General features: G+C 36.1%; 1 protein-coding gene across 1 annotated transcript; it reads right to left on the bottom strand.

The window, feature by feature from the left end:
- Nucleotides 1–782: 782 nt before the first annotated feature.
- LOC140432214 (uncharacterized) lies at nucleotides 783–6,859 on the bottom strand (the record flags this gene model as incomplete). The annotated part of the gene is made up of 8 exons (XM_072520038.1): nucleotides 6,480–6,859; nucleotides 5,835–6,427; nucleotides 4,103–4,983; nucleotides 3,763–4,030; nucleotides 3,540–3,698; nucleotides 1,996–3,472; nucleotides 1,213–1,846; nucleotides 783–1,145 (listed from the first exon to the last, which is right to left on the bottom strand). Coding segments are annotated over exons 1-8 (4,755 nt in total), but the record flags the coding sequence as incomplete, so codon positions are not given.
- Nucleotides 6,860–12,367: the final 5,508 nt, after the last annotated feature.

Genomic DNA, 12,367 nt, shown 5'->3' with positions numbered 1-12,367 from the left:
CATAGAAGAAGCCTACATAAACAAAGAGGTAAAGAATTTCTACCAAGAAGTTAAGAAATCCAGAGAAACTACAAAGAATAATCCCCAGTATTGCAGAAATAAAAAAGGTTTATTTCTAGGTAAAACAAGAGAAAAATTAAACAGATGGGTGAAATATTTCGAAGATCAATTAAATACAGACCAACAGGAGGAACTTGAGGGAAATGAGAATTGGCAAGAAGATTAAGAAGGGACGTGCGAGGAACCAACTTTGAATGAAGTCAAAGAAATAAGAAGAGACCTAAAAAATAACAAAAGTTGCAGGAGAAAGTGGTGTCGCACCACCAAAAAACTACCCGTTTTAAGAGGTTTGCGTATGTTGGATTCGGTTTTATTTGCTTTTATTTTACACAGAATACAGTATTACATTTACTTAAATATTATTTTTGCAATAATAACAAACTTGCAATATCAACACAATTACATGACATTAATTGCCTACTTCATACTGTCTCTTTTTCGTGGCCTAACACCACTACGCCTTTCATCCAACAAATTGTTCTAATAGGTAAAGGCAATCTCTGACATACTCCCACCTGAGGAATATTCTGATAAAGTAAAATATTGCTCACAAAATCTAAAGAGACATACTACAAAACCATTATACAAAAACTTAAAATTGCTAATAAGTATACAGTTTTTGACAATCACTACTCCAAATAACGTTTAGGCATTTTAGAAGCCCGTCCCGTACGTGTGATTTTCACTTCAGAAACCTTTGCACTATTTGTCGGAATACTGACTTTAAACACTCCCGCACTCTCACAGTATTCGTCTTCGGAACCGGAGTCTCTCGCAGCCAATTGAGGAACATGTGGGGTACCATTTAATTCACTGTCATCCTTCATTGACGTCTTCACATCATTCTGAAGCTCGAACTCAGGAACAGTACAACACTCTAGTGGGTACAGACACTGGACAGGTCTCAATAAATATCCCTTAGCTGTCTTAACTTTGCACAGTCGAACACTTCCATCGTTACCAGGAAAAAGTTCAACAACTCGTCCCATAGGCCAATCCAAACGTTTACTGCCATCGTTGCCGACAAGCACAATTTCATTAAGAGCGATCTGGCGGTGAGTTTTATTCGCGCAAACCAGTTTTAACTGTCCAAGATATTCCAAACGGAATCGCTTACGAAGTTCCTCTCGCAAAGTCTGAACCCCGACGCACTTTCCGACACAATGAAGCATTGTCTATAGCATCACAATCCACCTGATCCCGCAAAAACATCGCTGGTGTCAAGGCAACTAACTCTTGAGGATCCTCCGATAAATACGTTAATGGTCGCGAATTAATTATTGCCTCACACTCACATAACAAGGTTAGCAAAGTCTCATAGTCCAAACTGGCACGACCTAGTGTTTTTCTCAACAACTGTTTCATAACACCAATGAGACGCTCCCAGAATCCTCCCCACCAAGCTGTTGTAGGTGGATTAAAATGCCAACGAATACGTTGCACAGACATCTCACGAGTAATAACGTCCCAGTCCAGACATGATAAGGCATTTTCGGCACCCACAAAACTCGTACCGTTATCACTATAAATCGTTTTCGGCCTACCACGACGAGACACGAACCGGCGTAAGGCCTGAAGAAAATTAGAAGTTGATAGCGAACAACAGAGTTCTAGATGAACCGCCCTGAAAATCGCACACGTGAACATACAAATCCAAACTTTTTCACCGGTCTTAAGGAACAGCGGTCCCGCAAAGTCAATACCGGTTACTTCAAATGCTACAGCGTCACGCACTCTGTTAGCCGGTAAAGGAGGAGTATGAACTGCTAGATGCTTTCCAGTGTATCTCCGGCACAATACACACTTAGAGATAACGGATCTTACACTACGCCTTCCTGAGAGAATCCAAAACTTTTCTCGGAGCAAACTTAAAGTACCTTGGATCCCAACATGACAAGACTTTAAGTGATAATACCTAATTAACTTAATGGTTACCTCATGTTTAGATGCAGTACGACTGGAAAACGGTAATACTGTGTATCTTCTCTGTTACAAACTCTAGATCTCAATCTAATCAAACCCCCTTCTTCATAAAATGGGTCAAGATGAATAATCCTTTTATCATCCACACCTGAGAAGCTTTCCTGCTGCACTTTTGTCAAAATAAATTTCTCTGCAGCTTCAAACTCTTCAGAAGTCAACTCACCTTTATACTTCTGGTCACCTTTGCGACAATTTTTTACAAAACGTTGAATCCAAGCCACCATTCGTACCATCTTACTATACTGTGAAAAGTAGCTAAAATGCCAGTCACACGAATTATAAACATTAACAAGAGATGTCACCAAAGTCTTCCTACGCTCGGCATTAAATTCTTCTTCATCACAAGTAGCTGCACTAGATGGCCACTTATCACGGCTTTCATATAACCACTTCGGCCCCTCCCACCATCTTGACTGAAACAAATGTCTAGAAGTGCACCCTCGTGATGGCAAGTCTGCAGGATTTACCGCTCCTGGTAGGTGACGCCAGCTTTCCATTGAAGTTAAGCTACGAATTTCTTTAACTCTGTTCCATACAAAAACTCCCCATTCTTCTTGGCGTTGTATCCAGGAAATAACAGTGCTTGAGTCACTCCAAAAAAAGGATTCTATATTTCCGGGCAAGTTCTCTGCAACCTGAACATACAAACGGGCACCTATAGTTGCAGCTAGCAGCTCCAGACGTGGAATAGTTATTTTTGAGGTAGATTTCTTAATTGGAGCCAATCTAGCTCTCGAGGCCAATAGAGATACAAATACTTTACCAGAATAACTCACTCGCAAAAAGATGGCACAAGCATAGGCCAGTTTGCTTGCATCACAAAAAATATGGATACTTAAATTTTGTAATGTCTCACCATTCATGTGTACCCATCGAGGCAATTCAATATTCTCAAGATAAGGTAAATCTTTCAACCAAATTTTAAACTCTTCAGAGATGACTTCATCCAGTGGTTCGTCCCATGCCAAGCTCTTCTCCCACAACTTTTGCAACATGAGTTTGGGCACTAATAGAGCTGGACATAAATATCCAATAGGATCAAACACTTTCTGGGCTATAGAAAGGATTCTACGTTTAGTCACTACCATATTTTCCAAGTCAGTGTCCTCTCTTAAGAATTTCAAATTAACTGTCAAAACATCTCGTACAGGATGCCAGTTCATACCAAGAACAGGACATATCTCTTCAGTTCCACTAACTTCAGCATTTCTTGTACGCTCCCACCCTCTTAGTTCAAACTGTCCCTCTGCCATAATTGCTACCGACTCTGTAATGAATCTTGACACCATCTCTTCATCAGGTAAACTTGTAACACAGTTGTCCACATAGAAGCTTTGACTTAACCTCTTCACAACATCTAAATTATACAATGATTCTGATGTAGAGCCCTTTTCCAGGTATCTTGCTAAGTGGTACTCTAGTGTCATCCCTAATAAAAATTGGACTACTGTTAACACCGAATACCACACGTTTATGACGAAAAATTACTGTCTGACCTTCTGTGTCAACCCATAAAAATTTGAGGAAATCACAGTCCCTTTCATGCACACCTATTTGTTGAAATGCTCTTTTAACATCAGAAATCACTCCTATTTTGTTTTCTCTAAACCTTACAAACATTGAAGGAATTAACTGAATTAGATTTGGACCTTTCTCTAAACAGTGGTTAAGTGAAGGTTTATTCTTTGAATGTGCAGATGCATCAAACACTGGACGTACCTTGGTAGTACTTTCTTCCTTTACTACTGGGCGGTGAGGTAAAAAAATGTCCTAGACTGTTATCAAAATCATATAACTTTCCAACTAGCTCAATTATACCCTCAGCTTGCCAGTCAGCAAAAACATCATCATACCTTCCAAAAAGACCATCACGTTTCAGCTTTTGAAGAGTGGAATTTAGTCTTTTTTCCGACAACTCACAATTACTGGGGGAGAGGCGGGTGACCTTCCAACCAAGGAAGACGAATCTCGTAGCGGCCCATCTTATCTACACTTACAGTTTGCATAAAAAAATCTCTAGCAGCTAAAGCAGCCTCCTCTTTGGTATATCTATCTGTACTGTAGGCTCTTTAATACCAATTGCTTCCAACTCCCAAAGCTCACTTAAGGAAGCATCCTTTATGAGAAGATTCAATGTGGACATGACAACATCAGAATGTTTACTACTGGTAGGTATTTTTCCCATAAGTGTCCATCCAATGAGAGTTTCTATAGCTACTAGCCCACAATCTAGCTTATGACGACCCCCTGTATACAAATAACCAGCGACATCTGCTCCCAGCAACAGTTCAATTGGTCCAGGTTGGAGATCATCAGATAAATCAATATTAAGGTTCTTGGCTTGTTCCCTCCATGGACCATGAAATACTGGAGCCACATCACTACAACTTGTTAGTTGATCTAAGGCCTCAAAAGAATATGTAGAGTTCTTACCCTGTATTGTGACTTCATAACAGTTATGAGAGTTTGCAACTTCTGACCCTCCAAACAGACAATGAACAATTTTTTCCTGTCGTTTAACTGGATAACCTAATTTTAAAGCTGTGTCCTTTAATATATATGATCTTTGTGACCCACTATCAATTAAGGCACGAACAACTCTAGTATTACCAAATATACCAGTTAAAGTGACTCTCAACGTTTGCAAAAATACATGACCTTTAGTTTGGTTAGTCAAAGCCTGGTCGTTTATGACATCCTTAGAAGACATGTTCTCATTTTGCCTATTACTATGCTTATCTTGACTTATTGTTAAACTGGGGCACATCAAGACTACATGAGCTTGGCTACAGATAACACATCTTAGTCTTGTTTTACATCTTTTTGTCTGATGTCCCACTTTTAGACATCTAAAACAAGCCTTCTTCCCAATGAGAACATCCCTTTTTTGAACAAATGTCATTTTTTGTGCCTTAAAGCAATCTTCACTACCATGTGTACCTGAACAAAAGACACAAGCTGAAATTTCACAATTAATTAAATTAGCAGCAGTTGCACCACAATGGTGATAGCAGATAGTTTAGAGGGACTTCAGAGGCTAATGGACAGAATAAACGAGTACAGTCAACAGTACGGACTAAACATTAATACCCACAAAACCAAACAAATGATTGTCAGCAAGGAGAATATAAATGGGGCTCATCTATACATTAATGGGACGCAGATAGAGCGAGTAAAACAGTATTGCTACCTAGGAACTATTATAAACGAACAGTGGAGTAATGTACAGGAAATAAAGTGCCGCATAGGAAAGGCAAGAACGGTCTTTAACAAAATGAGCGCCATCTTCAAAAGTCACAACATATCCCTGGATACAAAAATGAGACATTTGAGATGCTATGTTTTCTCTGTGTTGTTGTACGGGGCGGAGGCATGGACGCTTACAGACACCACTATTAAAAAACTTGAAGCATTTGAGATGTGGCTTTATAGAAGAATGCTGAGAATATCATGGACAGCAAGGATCACGAACAAGGAAGTTCTAGAAAAAATGAAGAAGGAACCAGAGATTGTGTTTACGATCAAACGCATAAAATTGCAATATCTGGGACACGTTATGAGAAATCAGCACCGTTACTCCCTGCTGCAGTCTATATTGCAAGGTAAAGTCAAAGGTAAGCGAAGACCCGGTAGAAGGAGAATATCATCGCTGCGGAATTTAAGAACATGGTTTAAGAAAACCTCAACGGAGCTGTTTCGAGCCGCAGCGAGCAAGGTCATGATTGCCAATATGATTTCCAACATCCGAAACGGATAGGAACCAGAAGAAGAAGAAGCAGCAGTTGGAAAACCTGATGATTTCTTGACACTAGCTTTAGAGGATGAAGCCACTTCTTCAGACAATCCAAAACCTTCAGCAGCTAAAGCAATTCTTTGTTCATTCTCTACTTCATTTCTGAGAAAAGTCATCAACAGTTTCAACCTGTTTTCCAATGTCCCATCTCTACAATCAATATTTGTGGAACGTTGCCATACCCTAAGCAATTCCTGAGGTAAACAAGATTCGATTAACGGAAAGAGCATTGCTGAACACTTGTCAGATGTGATACCTAATGTCTCCAGTGCTCGCAGTTGAGTTTCAATGCTGTCATACAGTTTAGATATATCAATCTTTTGTTTAGATGCAGACTTACTCAAAATGAGTTTTAGTAACTCTCTAATGTATACTTCTATCTGTAAGTCTTCTCTGCCAAATCTGCTTTGCATACTTTCCATAATTTTACTATAATTGTCAGCCATAGCTGGATAGCTCTCTACTAGTTGACGTGCTCTACTACCTGGTACTGTGGCTTGAATTAAATATTCTATCTTATCATGGCAATCAATAGAATCATCCTCATGAATCTTTTTGAATTGTGCCCAGAATGCCAACCAACCTTTGATACTGCCATCATATTTTTTAAATTCAATAGTAGGTAATCTAAATTTTCTCATACCTGTTAACTCTGGCTCTTCTGTATTCTGGGACACTGCACTTCTTCTGACTATGCCTGCTGGATGCTTCAGTCTTCGTTTCTTCTATCAGCTTGTTATATCTGGTTCTACACTTGGAAAACTTTCTCAAATACACATCACAACTCTCTATCTCTGCTTCTAGCTCCGTTTCAGTAGAACTTTCAAACGATAATTCAGTAATTTGGGAGTCAATTGACTGTAACTCGTCAAACTTACATTTTAACAGTTCCCATGACACTTCTATTGACTCGTAGTCCAATGATTCTGCTTTCATAAGACCTTCTAATTCGTTAACCGTACGCGTAAAAATAGCCCTTAATACTCTTCTGGTTTTCTTTCTATTTTCCAATTCTGCTGCCATAGTGGGTTTGGTTCAAAACCACCGAAACGTTCTCAATACAAATCACAAACCAAAAGAACGCGGTAAAAAACTCACTGGCCCAGAACTACAAAATTCACACCGAAATCCAACTCAAAAAGTCCTGTCACGGTCGCCACAATGTCGCACCACCAAAAAACTACCCGTTTTAAGAGGTTTGCGTATGTTGGATTCGGTTTTATTTGCTTTTATTTTACACAGAATACAGTATTACATTTCTGTACCTCAGAGGTAAACTATCGTATGTAACATTTTACTAATTTTACAGTAGAGCCAATTTAAGTTTTTTTAACTATTTATGAGGCAACTGACGAATTAGTTATTCTTCTTTAAAATCATTTTGATGGTAAGATAATATTTTATTGTCTACCACTACTGAAAAAAATATTCTTGTAATATTTCAGTTTACCGTTAAGAGATAGGAGCACTTAAGTTAGTTTACCCTTAAAAAAAATTACCTTTTACCAAATACATTCGCATAAAATAAATGAGGAAAGACAGTATAGAATTGAATATTTCACAGGTTTCATAGGCTATATCATACAAAATAAGTAGGAATTGAAACAACTATATTATATTACAAGAAATATAAAAACTAAAATTCAGTATTAAGTATTGTTTAATAAACACTCACTAATATCGCTCATACTAGTATTATTGGTCTATTTCCTCAGGATATTCAGCGATGTTATTTCCATGTGGTATATTTTTGTAGAAATGATGAAAACATTGAGGGATCCACTGCAAACTTGTCTGTAGGTCATTAAACTTTTTAGAAGATATGGGCCGTAATACCTTACTAACAGGATGAATATCTGTTGGCCAGTTCGTTCCTCTACGAGAATTTCGATTTAAGTCTATCATCTTAAAGTCATCTTGAAAAGACGTTTTATAAAAGAGAGTCCCCGGATCTGACGATCGTACTTGCAGATGAACAACTTCACTAATGAGGAAATCTTTATGATTAGAATTTTTTTTTCTGTTTATTAACGGAGCAGCATTGTTGTCAAACAGTGATTTAAAATTTTTAAAATCTTCTAACCTCATATCGTATACTTCAATTACATCTTTAAATTTACACTGCCTGACAAATTGCTGCCAGTCCCAGGGAACCATCATGGTGTTTGTTTTATCAATTTTCTTTTTGGCTCTCTCTATTACAGAATGGACTCCGTCAACCTCCATATGAGTGTGTCCCTTTAATAAAAATTTGTGATTTATATATTTTAAGGTTGGGACACACCGAATAAGCCACATATACATAGCAACTATGGTGAAGTTTCTATTTTGGCCTGCACAATTATCTGACCATATCGTAAGTTCCTCTATATTTGAATTCAAGTTAGCTAATGCCCACCTGAAAATGCACGAAGAAATTTCACAGGCTCCACGGGTCCCAACTGTTTCATCCCACATTGCACAATTACTTTTTCCTTCTGTTGCGTTAAATATCGTGAGGTTTAATGTCCACAATTTTCTCAAATAAAACGACTGAGTATTTGTCAGCAATGGGGTTGGTAAACATTTTTGTAAATCAACAATTATGGTAATTTTCTTTGAATCAATTTCCTTAGAAATATCCTTATCAGTTCTTTTTAGAGTATATCGGAGACTGGCTTCAGTAAGATGTTCATCGTATTGTATTTGGATGACTTGTTTTTCGCCTTCATCCTCAGTAGTTTTAATTTTGATATTAAAATGATCACATGTGTCGCATGTATCATTGGACGGTTGTTTGAAGAATAGATTAAATTCAGTATTAAAAATTTTTTCGTATAACCATTTTTTCGCAATAAGACTTTTATTTATGTTCTCAGCTATACATATATCATTATATAGCGAGTACATCTTTGAGATATTTAACTCATTACCCAAATAATGCTTTTCGGTCCTCTCTCGGCTATAATGACTCTCTACTGTTGGAAATGAGCTTATGTGTGACCGTACTCCTTGGTAAACACTTTCGTTAATTTTATTTGGTGGTGGTTTCTTTCCTCTATTATCCGGTTAAACTATTCCTGTATCCGTTCTCTTTGCTAAAGCGGTTCTCATAAACATATCTGATATGCAGAGTGTATTTAAGAAGAAATGTTTGCAGACTGGTATTTTAGTATCTCTTATACCAAAAAAATAAGATAACGTTACATTTCTTCTTGGAGCATTTAGGTTTTTCACCAATCTTCGAGACACTGGTTTTCTTTCAATATTGTTGGATACAAATTGCCGTTTGAAATTATCAGAATTTTCTTCACGCCAAAACTTGTCAAATATTTGCTGCCTATCATCATGGGAAATTCTTTCGGTACACTTTTTTTTGCATGATGGCAGACACGGTGGCTTTATTGCTTTTGCTGCTATTAATGTTCCTTTTTTTTTGAAACATATTCTTTCCCTGCTAGCTTATTTCTTTTTCTGATGTTGCACTTCCAACTACCAAGATCACGCACTCGTTTCCTTCCCCTTTTTTTTAATGGTATATTTGATGCGGTAGATATTTTATTTGTCAGGTTATCCTCCTAAAATGCAGCATCTTCACCAGATGAATCTGCAGATTCTTCATCTATCTCATAATCGGGATCTTGGTCTGAATCATTAACATCCGAATTTATGAAACTATTGCTCCTAATATCAGTCGATTCTTCAGTCATAGAGTTGTTCAATTCTATTGTTGTTGAATCAAATATTGAGTTAATAATAAAAAATATTATATAAACATAGACTTCTAAATTAAAGTCAATTTTTGAGGTTAGGTTTCTAAGATTTCAAAATATCCTGAAAATTACAATGTTTCACAAAAAAATGTATCGTTTACAACTTACCTCCATATCCAATAAAGCTAATTTCAATATTCTTCGACTTCTTTTGTCACTCATATTTTCGAACTCACAAATTCTTTTTAGACAACACGCTGCTCAATCAAACAGTTAAATAATGGTAAGCTAATTAAGCTATCCGTAAGTGCGATTACGTTAGTTGAACACCTAAACATTTCCATCTTATCGGCCAAATTTTTATGGTAAACAAACGTAACGTCCTTTGCGATAGTTTAATACTGCAATACTGAAGTAGTTTACAATAGTTTCACATTACGTTTTAAACCAGAATGAAAAGTATCAGTTACGATACTTTACCCCCAGGAAATTCGCATTGAGATGTACCTATTAAAAATGTAATCAGAAAACAGCGAAATTTGCAGTTACGATAGTTTACCTCTGAGGTACCGATTTACTTAAATATTATTTTTGCAATAATAACAAACTTGCAATATCAACACAATTACATGACATTAATTGCCTACTTCATACTGTCTCTTTTTCGTGGCCTAACACCACTACGCCTTTCATCCAACAAATTGTTCTAATAGGTAAAGGCAATCTCTGACAAGTGGTATCCCAGCTGAGATTTTTAAGAAAGGTGGCGAAAGATTAATGGAAATAATATTTAACTTGACACTAATAATTTGTCAAAAGGAAGAAATGCCGAAACAGTTTAATAGCGCTCCTATCTATAAAAAAGAAGAAAAACGGAGTGCGAAAACTACAGAGTTATAGCACTATTAGAAGTAGCCTATAAAATAATTGCAAAAATTATTAAGAAAAATTAATAAAATGAGAACAAAATGATTGGAGAATACCAGGGAGGTTTTAGGCCAGGAATAACAACTAATGAACAAATAAATATGTTAAAATTAATACAAAATAATAGTTACGAACAAAACTTAGGATTACATATGCTATTTATCGATTTTTTTAAACAAGCATATGACTCTCCTGAATAAATCGAACGATGATATGATACGAACATTAAAATATTGTTCTGAATCTATTTTCTTGTGGCATGTTAAAGTAATTACTATGTAAATGGGAATAAGCGACAATTAAAGTACATTGGAAGGAAGCTTCTCAAGACAGTTCACAGTGAATGGAAGTTTAAAACAAGGGTATCCACTATTAACAATTTGTTCAACCTAGTATTAGAACAAATCGTAAGATCAAAGATGAGTACCTACAAACAGGACTATTTTAATAGCAGATAAGAAGCGAAAAAATACGGATTAATAATAAACCAAACAAAAACGCAATATATGGAAATGAGAGGATACATAACAAATAATAATAAATATATCAAAATGAAAAGAAGCAGACACTGTCTATAGTTTTGAAAAAGTGTCAGAATTTGAATATTTAAAAGTAACCATAACGAACACGGGGAAAAGAAGAAAAAGAGATAGACAAATGATTAATGAAGAGAAGCTGGGCGATAGAGTCACTAAATTGATAACTGAAATAAAAGAATGTGTCAAGAAACAGCTAAACTACGAGTCTACGAGACAGTAATCAGATCCACAATGATGTATTCCAGTGAAACGTGGATATGAACCAGCAGGAAGAAAAGAAAGTAGAGATCTGGGAAAGAAAGATGCTCAAAAAAATCTTCAGAGGAATAAAGACGGCAGAGACTATTTGGAGAGGACGAACAAATACAGAAATAATGAGGATGTATGGAAAACCAGCAATTATGGCCAAAAAAATACGTGCTTGGTCCACATTATACGAATGCCAGAGAATCGAAGCAGTAAAGCAAGACTGGTCTATATTATATATATATATATATATATATATATATATTATATATATATATATATATAATATATATATATATATCATCTCACCATCATGTGCAGCTTTATCAACCGTTTCCAATTACGGTGCAGCCTCCCTTATTTCAAAGTTATTCTATGTTCTTATTATTATTCGACGATGTCTTAGTTATACGTTGTTCGAATAATTTGCGCTCATTTGCGCCCATATTTTTCTATCTTGTGCTATATATATATATATATATATATATATATATATATATATATATATATATATATATATATATATATATCTATATACATTGTAACCTCGGAAACCTTTTTTTGGATGGTGCTAGAAAGGTCACCAATGGAGACACTGCTGACGGCAGCCAGATGGTTGGTGTAGAGCGAGTCGTGGGTTCGAAACTAGCTTTTGGAACCGGGAATGGGTCCAACGGACGAAATAAGTAAAGATAGGATAAGAGATATTAGAAAAGATACAGAAATAAATAAAATATAGATAGATGGGTAAAATTACCAAAGATACGATAAGATAGAAACAGGGCGCCACTCAATTTTTTGGGGTTTAAGGAAAAAATTAAGAAACCTTAGAAAAGAAAAGAGATAAGGAAAGATATTTAGGTTCAGAGACCAAACCCAAGAAAAGATATTAACAGTTAATTATTAAATAAATTTGGTCAACACACTATATAAACAAATAATAAACATATTAGTTAGACTTCGTCCACCTACTTACCTACAAAACTTAATCAGCCTGATTTTTCTTCTGGTCGAAGGCATAATAATAATTTAATATAATAAGCAAATATTCCGAGTTATTATTATATCAGAAAACTTGTTAGGAGTCGACAAATAAAATACATACATAAAAACTCTGAGATAGCGCG

The sequence above is a fragment of the Diabrotica undecimpunctata genome, unplaced genomic scaffold (genome assembly GCF_040954645.1).
Source record: "Diabrotica undecimpunctata isolate CICGRU unplaced genomic scaffold, icDiaUnde3 ctg00003253.1, whole genome shotgun sequence".
Classification (NCBI taxonomy): Eukaryota; Metazoa; Arthropoda; class Insecta; order Coleoptera; family Chrysomelidae; genus Diabrotica; species Diabrotica undecimpunctata.
This window is presented reverse-complemented; position numbering and strand designations above follow the sequence as displayed.